The 13,238-nt window shown below is 45.6% G+C and overlaps 1 protein-coding gene across 3 annotated transcripts in view; it reads right to left on the reverse strand.

Moving 5' to 3' along the window:
* Positions 1-13,209, reverse strand: part of ABCB7 (ATP binding cassette subfamily B member 7) — a 118,746-nt gene extending 105,537 nt beyond the window's left edge. The window contains exons 1-3 of one of the 3 annotated variants that reach the window (XM_072123779.1): positions 12,940-13,209; positions 8,174-8,254; positions 5,676-5,762 (exon numbers count right to left, since the gene is read on the reverse strand). In XM_072123779.1, the coding sequence (XP_071979880.1) occupies positions 5,676-5,762; positions 8,174-8,254; positions 12,940-13,080 (309 nt within the window). In that variant the 5' untranslated portion in view covers positions 13,081-13,209. Of the gene's footprint in view, positions 1-5,675; positions 5,763-7,425; positions 7,521-8,173; positions 8,255-12,939 lie in introns of those variants that run through there. The other 2 variants (XM_072123780.1, XM_072123781.1) reach the window with 2 other exon arrangements.
* Between the last annotated feature and the right edge of the window lie 29 nt (positions 13,210-13,238).

A 13,238-nucleotide genomic window follows, 5' to 3' on the forward strand; every position in this document is an offset into this window, starting at 1 on the left:
CTACTATAATACTGCCCGCTATGTACAAGAATATAACTACTATAATACTGCCCCCTATGTACAAGAATATAACTACTATAATACTGCCCGCTATATACAAGAATATAACTACTATAATACTGCCCCCTATGTACAGGAATATAACTACTATAATACTGCCCACTATGTACAAGAATATAACTACTATAATACTGCGCCTATGTACAGGAATATAACTACTATAATACTGCCCCTTATGTACAAGAATATAACTACTATAATACTGCCCCCTGTGTACAAGAATATAACTACTATAATACTGCCTCTATGTAAAATAATATAACTACTATAATACTACCACCTATGTACAGGAATATAACTACTATAAAACTGCCCACTATGTACAAGAATATAACTACTATAATACTGCCCCTATGTACAAGAATATAACTACTATAATACTGCCCCCCATGTACAAGAATATAACTACTATAATACTGCCCCCTATGAACAAGAATATAACTACTATAATACTGCCCCCTATGTACAAGAATATAACTACTATAATACTGCCCCCTATGTACAAGAATATAACTACTATAATACTGCCCCCTATGTACAAGAATATAACTACTATAATACTGCCCCCCATGTACAAGAATATAACTACTATAAGACTGCACCCTATGTACAGGAATATAACTACTATAATACTGCCCCCTATGTACAAGAATATAACTACTATAATACTGCCCATTATGTACAAGAATATAACTACTATAATACTGCCCGCTATATACAAGAATATAACTACTATAATACTGCCCCCTATGTACAAGAATATAACTACTATAATACTGCCCACTATGTACAAGAATATAACTACTATAATACTGCCCCTATGTACAAGAATATAACTACTATAATACTGCCCCTTATGTACAAGAATATAACTACTATAATACTGCCCCCTGTGTACAAGAATATAACTACTATAATACTGCCCTTATGTACAATAATATAACTACTATAATACTACCACCTATGTACAGGAATATAACTACTATAATACTGCCTCCTATGTACAGGAAAATAACTACTATAATACTGCCCCCTATGTACAAGAATATAACTACTATAGAAAAAGTTGAAAACAGCTCACCCCAAAAACGTCCTGTTACGCCTCAAAACGACAGTGTGCACGGAGTCCAAAGGGTCCAATCCGGTAGTGGTCCCGCCACAAGGGCCAAGAATGAAACGAAGAAAAAACGGAGGGGCTCCAGCAAGGTAGAAAATTCCAGGTAGCTTAAAATTTGTCAAGTTAAAAAAGCACTTGCAAGTGCAAGAAGGACGAACATGGATACACTGGGGGAAAGATACAGACAAAAAAAGCTTGCGGTAACGCGTTTCGGACTAACGCAACCTAGTCCTTACTCATACCTTTTTTTTGTTTGTGTCTTCCCCCAGTGTATCCATGTTCGTCCTTCTTGCACTTGCAAGTGCTTTTTTAACTTGGATTCAATAAATTCTTTTTTTGACAAATTTTAAGCTACCTGGAATTTTCTACCTTGCTGGAGCCCCTCCGTTTTTTCTTCGTTTCATAACTACTATAATACAAGAATATAACTACTATAATACTTCCCCCTATGTACAAGAATATAACTGCTATTACAGGGAGGGCTGTGTGCCAATTGTAAATGCATGCGATTGGTAACCAGCACCACATGTTTTGAATTGTTTTATATGGAAAACATGCAGGGCTCGTTCCAGATCAATAATAGCTCCTCTCCAGTGATTTAGAATTGCGTTTTAAAATGCTTTCGTATATGTAGCCAGCCAGCCCGCCCGCCCCGTGTCGCGCATGTAGCCAGCCAGCCCGCCCGCCCCGTGTCGCGCATGTAGCCAGCCAGCCCGCCCGCCCCGTGTCGCGCATGTAGCCAGCCAGCCCGCCCGCCCCGTGTCGCGCATGTAGCCAGCCAGCCCGCCCGCCCCGTGTCGCGCATGTAGCCAGCCAGCCAGCCCGCCCCGTGTCGCGCATGTAGCCAGCCAGCCAGCCCGCCCCGTGTCGCGCATGTAGCCAGCCAGCCAGCCCGCCCCGTGTCGCGCATGTAGCCAGCCAGCCAGCCCGCCCCGTGTCGCGCATGTAGCCAGCCAGCCAGCCCGCCCCGTGTCGCGCATGTAGCCAGCCAGCCCGCCCCGTGTCGCGCATGTAGCCAGCCAGCCAGCCCGCCCCGTGTCGCGCATGTAGCCAGCCAGCCAGCCCGCCCCGTGTCGCGCATGTAGCCAGCCAGCCAGCCCGCCCCGTGTCGCGCATGTAGCCAGCCAGCCAGCCCGCCCCGTGTCGCGCATGTAGCCAGCCAGCCAGCCCGCCCCGTGTCGCGCATGTAGCCAGCCAGCCAGCCCGCCCCGTGTCGCGCATGTAGCCAGCCAGCCAGCCCGCCCCGTGTCGCGCATGTAGCCAGCCAGCCAGCCCGCCCCGTGTCGCGCATGTAGCCAGCCAGCCAGCCCCGTGTCGCGCATGTAGCCAGCCAGCCAGCCCGCCCCGTGTCGCGCATGTAGCAAGCCAGCCAGCCCGCCCCGTGTCGCGCATGTAGCAAGCCAGCCAGCCCCGTGTCGCGCATGTAGCCAGCCAGCCAGCCCCGTGTCGTGCATGTAGCCAGCCAGCCAGCCCCGTGTCGTGCATGTAGCCAGCCAGCCAGCCCCGTGTCGTGCATGTAGCCAGCCAGCCAGCCCCGTGTCGTGCATGTAGCCAGCCAGCCCCGTGTCGTGCATGTAGCCAGCCAGCCAGCCCCGTGTCGTGCATGTAGCCAGCCAGCCAGCCAGCCCCATGTCGTGCATGTAGCCAGCCAGCCAGCCAGCCCCATGTCGTGCATGTAGCCAGCCAGCCAGCCAGCCCCATGTCGTGCATGTAGCCAGCCAGCCAGCCAGCCCCATGTCGTGCATGTAGCCAGCCAGCCAGCCCCATGTCGTGCATGTAGCCAGCCAGCCAGCCAGCCCCATGTCGTGCATGTAGCCAGCCAGCCAGCCAGCCCCATGTCGTGCATGTAGCCAGCCAGCCAGCCCCATGTCGTGCATGTAGCCAGCCAGCCAGCCAGCCCCATGTCGTGCATGTAGCCAGCCAGCCCCATGTCGTGCATGTAGCCAGCCAGCCAGCCAGCCCCATGTCGTGCATGTAGCCAGCCAGCCAGCCCCATGTCGTGCATGTAGCCAGCCCGCCAGCCCCATGTCGTGCATGTAGCCAGCCAGCCAGCCCCATGTCGTGCATGTAGCCAGCCCGCCCCATGTCGTGCATGTAGCCAGCCAGCCAGCCCGCCCCATGTCGTGCATGTAGCCAGCCAGCCAGCCCCATGTCGTGCATGTAGCCAGCCAGCCAGCCCCATGTCGTGCATGTAGCCAGCCAGCCAGCCCCATGTCGTGCATGTAGCCAGCCAGCCAGCCCCATGTCGTGCATGTAGCCAGCCAGCCAGCCCCATGTCGTGCATGTAGCCAGCCAGCCAGCCCCATGTCGTGCATGTAGCCAGCCAGCCAGCCCCATGTCGTGCATGTAGCCAGCCAGCCAGCCCCATGTCGTGCATGTAGCCAGCCAGCCAGCCCCATGTCGTGCATGTAGCCAGCCAGCCAGCCCCATGTCGTGCATGTAGCCAGCCAGCCAGCCCCATGTCGTGCATGTAGCCAGCCAGCCAGCCCCATGTCGTGCATGTAGCCAGCCAGCCAGCCCCATGTCGTGCATGTAGCCAGCCAGCCAGCCCCATGTCGTGCATGTAGCCAGCCAGCCAGCCCCATGTCGTGCATGTAGCCAGCCAGCCAGCCCCATGTCGTGCATGTAGCCAGCCAGCCAGCCCCATGTCGTGCATGTAGCCAGCCAGCCAGCCCCATGTCGTGCATGTAGCCAGCCAGCCAGCCCCATGTCGTGCATGTAGCCAGCCAGCCTTGAAGCACTAGGAGTCATCCATTTCAGAACATGGTGGAGTGGTGTATGTGCTCTTCAATTAAAAGTACTGTTCCTTTCTTTATTTTATCTGAAGCACATTTTTTATGGATTTTCCTTATTTGAAAGGGAGCATTGAGCTTTGGTGACATTTTTTATTACTTGTTCACCATTTGTAAGAGAGCATGCTTTTTTACCAAATTGCTGCTCTGAAGTTCACCTTTTTCGCTGGGAAATATATTTGTTTGTGACTTTACCCTGTAGCATACAGCCCGCCAACCCCTGTAGCATACAGCCCGCCAACCCCTGTAGCATACAGCCTGCCAACCCCATAGTATATAGCCTGCCTGCAAGATTCTCTTGCAGCATACCTCTAAGACTGAAATTCTTGTATTTAAATTTGTTTGGCCGACAAAGGGAACAGAGTACTTAGGAGTTTTAATTGATAATTCAATTGAAAAGATCATAAAAGTAAATATGAAAAACTTATGGTAAAGTTAATAAGGGAACTGGTGTAGTTTGCCAGATTGACTTTTTCATGGGTGGCGAGAATTAATTTTAGTAAAAATGTAACTATTACCGCATCTATTATATTTGATGAGATGTATACCAGTTCGTTTTCCTCAGGAATATTGGGGACAATTACAAAAACTGCTCCTCAAATTGACATGTTTCTTATGTATTGGTAACTTTTTCCTTCACACTAGCTGCCTCCATCAGTCAATTGCTCTCTTGCTCTACTGGCTAAAAGATACACCCCCACATCCTGTATCACTGGGCAGATGTGGGGACATACTGATCAGGACCTTGAATGGACATGGCTGCTGTCCAGGGTACAGGCAGTCCCAGGGTTACATACAAGATAGGGTCTGGAGGTTTGTTCTTAAGTTGAATTTGTATGTAAGTCGAAACTGTATATTTTATAATGGAAGTTCTAGACAATTTTTTTTCTTTTGCCCCAGTGAAAATTGGAGTTTCAAAATTTTTGGTGTAATTGGACCAAGAATTATCAATAAAACTTCATTACAGACACCTTACAGCTGATCATTGCAGTCTGGGACTATAGTAAAGCATCCAGAGAGCTTCACCAGAGGTCACAGTGGGCAGAGGGGTCCGTCTGTAACTATGGGTTGTCTGTAAGTCGGGTGTCCTTAAGTAGGGGACCGCCTGTACATGTTTTCCACCTTTTGCAACCGTGGGATCTCTAGCTCTTTTTCATAACATCTGTGGCAAGGGAAAGACAAGTCTGGCTATACACGTAACATATGTATGGGAAGGCCACTTTCCCCGACTCCTCTACACTCATGCAGGTTGGATTGACCAGGTGTGCATGTTCAATCAAAGTGGGAAATAGGGCAAGCCTCATCCATCCTTTATGTAATCATATAAGATGCAATGCCATCAAGTAACATATTAAAGTGGTTTTCCAGGACTGAAGAAGTGTGAGGATCATAAACTTACAAGTATCTGATATTAGGAGCCACAAGTATACAAGCACAGGAAGCAGACAGCTCTATACACAGTGTTGTGGCCTACAGGGTTACTGCAGTTTAGATCACATTCAAGTTACTGTAATAACATATTAATACACTGTTTTAGGTGCGTATTCTAGGTGTTATACCCCCAGAGATCTGATATTGATGACCTATTCAAAGAATAAATAATTAGTGTCTGAATAGTTGAAACTCCCTTTAGTAAAGGAATGTTATTTGCAAAGTATATGTAATAGAGCGCATATAATCATAACCTAATCATGAGATTATCTTACCCCTTGCTTTGGATCTGAATGTAGGCCTCCACCAGCATGTCCGTGCCAGCATGTTCTTATGTGAGATGAAGGGAAAGTGGAGAGGACCTGTATAACAAAAATAATATTAAAATATGCCAGATAATCATGCATTTGATACTTAATTTATAGTACATCTGCTACCAGTATTAGGATGCATTCACACACCTGTTATGGGGGCAGAGATCTGGTCGCATGATTTGTGACCAGATCACGGTCCCCACAGACTTCTATGGCCGCACTGTGACCGAGTCGGTGGGCCGCAAAGTATAGGATTTGTCCTATGCTTTAGTAGATTTGTGTGCTGGCGCTCGTTTTCCTGCAGAGGGAGGAGGGGTGAAGCACCATCACCTGTGGGCCCTGTGCTGTTCCAGGATCCGGTCTTGTCAAGCACCCCGGGGTCTAAATGAACAGTTAGGCTAAAGTATCTTTCCGCTTATAACTACTGCTGCAATTTCACTAGACATTTATGTACCATAAATATACTGTCTTATTCTGCTACCTTTCAGAGAATAAGGGCTACCCTGGAGGCCAGCACTCAGGAATACAAAGATTTAGTCTCCAATATAAGGAGGCTTGTGGCGAATACTATACATGAAGCCTTCCAATATCAGCAACAGCTGAATATTCATTACGTAAAGGAACAATGGGGACACTTTTACTAATCCAGTCTATTCTTTAGACTAAAGGTGCACCAGATCTATAAGTGGTTCATGCTGGTTGATAAATGTATTACATCACGTGTTGGGTGGCTCATGTTAAACCTTTAGTCTCTGAAACTCTCAATGAATAGGGTTCAGGGTATGTACCCATCGCCTCTCCTGTAATTTGTGTCTTTCTTTGTAAAAGCTTCAATTCCCATGAAATAATTGTGGAGCATCATTTCCTATAAGCTATGCATGTGGTTCTTTTGTTACACCTCTTAGAAATTTATGATTAAATTATCATTGGATGTTGCATTTTAAATCAGTGGTAGAAAAATACATTTCTAGAAGGAATAACAACCACAAAACATTGATATAAGAAAAGATTTGTTTCATAGGAAATGCACATACTAAAAGATGACCCTCCACCACCTCCAGGAACTCTTTGCATTCTAGATGTAGATGCACTAACGCCAATCTTGCATAAAAGGGTGCAAAAGAGGTTGAGCTTTTGGATTTGGTGAAAATTCTTCTTTGTTAAATTGTCAGGAGAGGATAACGATTCTCTTTAAAGGAAACCTACCACTGCTCATTTTTAGTTTAGCTAAAAATCCGATTAACTCACATATGTAAATTAGCCCTCCGGTGCTACCCCTACGTCATCAACCCTCCGCCAATGCCTTCCAATTGTTAATTATTCACACCCCCCGTCTTTCTACCCGCCCTCCTTGAGGTGCCGAGAGCCGTGAAAGACGGGGGGTGTGAATAATTAACAATTGGAAGGCATTGGCGGAGGGTTGATGACGTAGGGATAGCACCGGAGGGCTAATTTACATATGTGAGTTAATAGGTTTTTTAACTAAACTAAACTAAAGATCGCTTGTATGATTTCATCATATGAGTAGTGGTAGGTTTCCTTTAAGAACAAAAGCAATTCTGGTAACAGAGAAAGGGCAAAACCACAAGGATGTGTCCGTGTAAAATGGACTGTGAGGAAGTCGCATTTCCATGAAGGAACACTGTACCATGGACGAAACACCAAACATCATATTGCATCATGATAAATAATGCAAGGATCTGCCACATACGTTTGGGACAACAGCGCTGTACTGAAATTGTGTTCTCAGTATGGTGCGGTTATTCTATAGGTACTCCATGTATCATAGATATCTATAAGGCTTGAATTCCTGTTCCTTGTAGAATGTTCAGTTCCTGAAAGTCACAACATGGTTCAAGCATGTCGGTGTCATAAACCGTCCCTTTCACATAAAAGGCATTTATGACAGCCTTCATTCAGAATACAGGAAGTCCCTGACTTGAAGGGGTTTTCACACAAAGGCAAGTTAGGCCCTATCCACAGGATTGATGAAACCCCCGCAGATCTAGGAGCGGCGAGGGCTCGTTTGGACCCCTCGTTCTCACGATCTGCGGAGGGTTTCAGCACTGAGACCCCAACTGATCAGCAAGTTAGGCCTTAAGTCCCAGGCTGCAATGATTATTGATAATCCTTGACAGCAAAAAGTTTTAAAAAAACAAATTGTCACTGGGACAAAACAAAATTTTGTCTGGAGTTGCAACTATAAAATATACCAACTAAGTACAAACATCTTGTACATAACCCGGGGACTGTCTGTACATGGAATACAAGACCACATAGCGTCATAGTTTATTTTCATTTTAAAGTAATTATCATACATTTCTTCTATTGCTACTGAAAGAAGTATTATTCATCCATTCCCATAATAAAGTAAATTATGTAAAAAAAAATGCAGGATATATTGGAGAATACTCTCAGGGTGTTAACCAGCTGCCAACATAGGATGAAGCTATTAATACCTTTGCTGCATCTAACAAGTGGCATGAATTGTCTTTCCCCCAAATCCGCCATGCCGTCTGCCTGGGGAACGAGTGTAGGACCTGAGGAAAAAGAAGGGCACGTTAAGACAAAGAAGGAGAAGAATTCTTCAAAGAATAGCGCTTCCGCTTTTATGTCTTGTGATGCCCAGGAGGAAAACACAACCTATGAAGCTGAAAGCGAGCCAGGAGAACATCGGCAGCAGGTGTAAAGCAAATTAAAAACAAACATTAAAAATGCAGAATGACAAAAGGACCTTTCTAGCGGTACAACGGCTCCGTCCCCAGACAGCTGCAGCCTTTGCTTCTTTGCATCTCTGAATCCCACTCTGTTTCTCTCCCTTATGTTACCCCTTCCAAAGCATTAAAGATGCCAGTGCACTCACTAATGCCCAAAATGTTTAGACATTGTTTCTTTGTGCCTTCTGTCGGGGCTTTATACCAGGATGATCTCTCGGCACTCATGATGCATGTATAGAGGAGTATACAATGCCCATAGACTTCTAAGTGTACTGCACTTCCTAATGTTTTCACAACAGGTTTCTTTCTAGAAAAATGATCAAAAATTGCTGCTTTTGCTGCATAGAGTAGAACTGCATAAAAAAGTTGCACAACTGCATGTGGATTTCTCCTTGGAATGTTTAATGACTAACTAGGCCACGTTGTGGGGTTTTTGACAAGGCAGGCATTGCGCGTCAGTATTTTTTATATGTCAGATGGATTATAGGGATATAGACTACATGGTAACTCTGGCATACGAGGAGTTGATGTCTGCATGGGATTTAAGACCTTTTGGTGAAAAGACTTTTTTATGCAACCAATTCCCAAGCATTTCCTATGTCAGGAGGGGACTGGAGTGAATTTGGGCCTAAATTTGCTACTTATTGAAAAGTTACAATTCATAAATGTGTCTACCACATGTGGATTCATTTCTAAATCTGGAGTAGGTTGGCAGAAATGAAAAGTGGACCTTTTATCACCATTTGCCATCCTACTCCAAACGTTTACACTGATCAGTAGTTGGACAATTGTTAGGCGCCAACCCAATAGTCCTGTCCTAACCTTTCTACAACCAGTGCTGACAATATCTGTGACAAATAAGTAAGTGAGTGGTTAAACTCAGCAGTTATCTGTATGAGCCAGGGGTATGACAGGAGGACACCACACTGTGTGCCTTTACTGATAACAATATTGTAATGTCACCTAAATACACAGAGTAAAATGATTAAACAGTGAATAGAAACTAAAAACCCTTTAAATAAGATTGTACTACTTTTCCACATGCCCTGTTGGCAGCCTGCACACCCTTCTGCATGCTTAGGTTGCCAGTGCTCTAGTTTTTTGTTTATGAATCCCAATAACTCCAACTATTAGGTTGTAAATGTGTCCACACATTTCTATTATATGACGGACAGAATCCATGTTACAGGTCAATGGGGATCCTGGAAGCCATGTTACTTCTGCAACAACTGAACTCATGATACAAGTGTGAGATAAGAAAGAAGATGCACCTTTCTTGCTGACAATATCAAGATCCATCCGTAAATATGGGTGTGACAGGAAGGAATTGTTAGAACCTGTGTGACATATTAGTGGTCATGCCGGGCAAGTCACATTTTACCAGAATCTGACATAACAAGTCAGCACTGTGATCCACGTCATTGCTGGTCCAAAATAAGAATATGCATCCATGGTCCCAATCATTGGTGAAATGACATGACCTTGCAGAGTTAATTATGCTGCTTTACATATTAAGTTCTATGGTCAGGGCAGGATTTAAGGATCATATCATACACAGTAAATCGCACCATTTTAAAGGAAATATACCATTGAAATCCATCATGATAAACTGTTGTAGTGTTCTTCTATTTGTTATCCATGGCCTTCTTTATTTTAAAATTATGCTAAATGAGTCCAAAAGGCTCCTGGGGGCACTAGCGCAGCCCCCCCCCCCCCCCGTTCTAGCTTCATATAGTCTGTTACACTGTGCAGCAGCATGTTTCACCCTCCCCCGCCTATACCTGCTGCAATGTCACACAGTGGGAGAGGAAGGGGGAAGTACTTCTGCATTGTGTACCAGCCTGTGAACCCTGAGGAGCTCTGGTAACACCTTCAGAGCCATTTTGCCTCATTAGCATATTTTTTAAAGTTGATTGCAGAAGGAGGCCATAAGTAACATATTTAGAAACATTACCACAATCACTGTGCTGGGTCTATAAGTAAGTGCCCCCTGTTTATGATGCCTGATTATGACAGTAGATTTCATTTAAGTGAATGAGACCCAAGGTAACATCATGGAGTTAATGATCAGTTATGTATACAGAGGAACCATTATGGTAGCTGCTCTATCTTATACTCTATCCACAGTTCCTGCTGCGTTCTTCCCAAGCTTCCCCCCATCCTCCAGGTAGCATAAAATTTGTTTTATTGTAGCAAGAGGCAAGCAGCTTTGGCCTCGGATCCCCCACTGCTCACGATTACTAAGAAAATGAAGATGTGAAAGCGGGATCACAGACTGTGCTGTTCCTCAATTATCCTCCAAACACATGGTCAGTCAAGGCCCCTCTAATGTATCCATGGGGGTTATCATTTCCTACTGTCATAATAATCTGGTGAACCTACTGACAAGTAGAACACCAGGCTGCCTCACTTCATTTGTTAAACAGTATTATTGTGATTAAAGAATTTGTTTCTATGGTTCAGATTTTAAGCTATGGTCAAGATCACGGATTGTAATGTTTTACTATTCTAATCACAAGCAGCATATTCACATGGTTATTATATGATCAGTAATTCCCTACATGAAAACTTGATTGTGTTTTAGGCAAAATGTCTTCCTTTTTTTGGTATACAAATACTGATGCAAAATACTGACCGTGTGAAACTAGCCTCATTCATATGGCTGTCATGGGGCCGTGATCTGGTCGCCCACATAGACCTTTATGGCTCCCGGGGCACCGTGGCTGCTCGTGTGCCTACTGAGATAGGAAGAGTGAAGAGCGCTCACCTCTCCCGGCTCTGTACTCATCCGTGATCCGGTGCAGGTGAGCAAATGGCAGTGGGAATGCACCTTCAGGACACGCATTTAAACGCATCCAAAACGCAAAAGTGAGGGGATTTGGCCAAAACGCATATGTGTTTCCCATGATCATCATAACATCAGGTCCCTAACCCCTTCATGACAGCCATTAAGCTGTATACCATACTTCCTATTTGCACGTACCGCATGCAGATAGCACGTGTGTATACATGTCATGACAGTGTCAAACTTTCATATCTCCTGAATCGTACCACCTAGAAACACATTTAAATAATCTCCCCTTTAAAATAGTATATGTATGGTTCTAGGTGGAACAGAACCAAAAGTTACAGTCAAAAACTGTCAAGGTAACAGTGTGGTTCTGTTTCAGCCACAAACACACTCCTGATACTATATTAAAGGAGGGGATTCTCAATAGGATGCCAGATGTGTTTCTAGGTGCCAGGAGATAAAAACATTTGAAGTTGGCAACTGTCTTGATATCTATAAACGTGCTATCTGAATAAGCCACCTTCCAGCCTGTCAAATGATAGGGGATGCCACTGTAATCGGTAGGGGGCCAACTCCTGGGAGCTACATCAATCATGTTAAAGGGGGTCCTGTACTCCCTAAATGATGCAGCAGCTTGAGCATATGTTCTGAGCACCAGTAATATAGGAGCATAGGCAATTGAAGAGCACAGGACCACTGGTTTTTCTTAAAGGCAGTGACTGGGAGAGAGATACCCGAGTGATGTGCTCTGCAATTCCAATGCTCCCATGTTATTGGAGCAACAGGACAAATGCTCGACTGACTGCATAATTATATAACCGGACCCACGTTGGGCCCCAGTAGATCAGATTGTTAAACCTAGTCTGTGAATAGGGTAACAATAAAACTAGATTTGTGCCGTGACACGATCAGGTTTGATAACTGCAATATATAGGTTCAAGGGAAGGGAAGGGAACCACAAACCACCAGCCGCCTGTAATCCAGGACCACTGGATCACAATGACGTCCTTATATATGTCCTTATGATCCAGCATTACACAGTTAGGAACTCACAGGGGTGCAGAACAGTCAGGTTGATCTGATCCTGGTTTTAGTGATGCCATAAGTACATCATTATAAGCTCCTCCAGAAGCTGCTTCCCAAACACAACAGGACTCTTCCCCATCCTTTGACTTTTTGGGCCATTCCAGTGTTCAGCAATACAAAACCATTGTGTCAGGAACATATATAGGCGGCCAAACAATCCCACTGATACAGCAGTGCACTAAAGGAACAGGAAGGGGTTAAAGGACTGCGTCCCACCAGCGCACTTTCCAATATGGTGAAGATCTGTTTCTCTAGGACTATTACATGGCGCCCATTAGACTTCACGAGCAGCAGCCGTCTCTAAGCAAAGGGACATTGGTCCACAGCAAGCCATATGTATCATAAAACATAGAAGACATAAAGCCACCTGCATAACAGAATCATGAAAAACATGGTGTCACTAGAAAAACTACTGAAAACTTCTCCGGTCCTGAGCACTAAAATAGTCCAGGCTTAAACTGGTTAAAGAGATCACTAAGTGCGGCACAGCGCCCCCTCTTGTCCAAAGCCTGTGACTGACATTACAAATTCAATGCCAGTCGGCTGCAATACTCCTCACCACCCAAGGGCAGGCGTGGCGCTGTGTGTAGAAGAGCACATTCATATCTTATGCGGGTCCCGGGTCCCTCACCTGGCTATGCTTCACCCCTGTTCGGCTCCTGCCGGCCATGCACCGCCGCTGCCCCGGATACCAAGAGCTGAGTGTCCTCTGGAGCTGCCATGGTGACACCGCTCTCCTCCGGGACACACGGAGCGCCATGAGCAGCGCCATGTCCTGGGTCACGGGGTCTTCAGAAAGACTGGAAGACTGTCAATCCTCCAGGACCATAGAGCTCAGCTTGCTGGTGGCCAGAGTGTACGCGTATGACAGGAAGCCGGGCACCCTCCTGCCGAGCCCCGCCCCCTGTCATAGGCTGTCAGCAGTTGCGT

The sequence above is a fragment of the Engystomops pustulosus genome, chromosome 9 (assembly GCF_040894005.1).
Source record: "Engystomops pustulosus chromosome 9, aEngPut4.maternal, whole genome shotgun sequence".
NCBI classification, from domain to species: domain Eukaryota; kingdom Metazoa; phylum Chordata; class Amphibia; order Anura; family Leptodactylidae; genus Engystomops; species Engystomops pustulosus.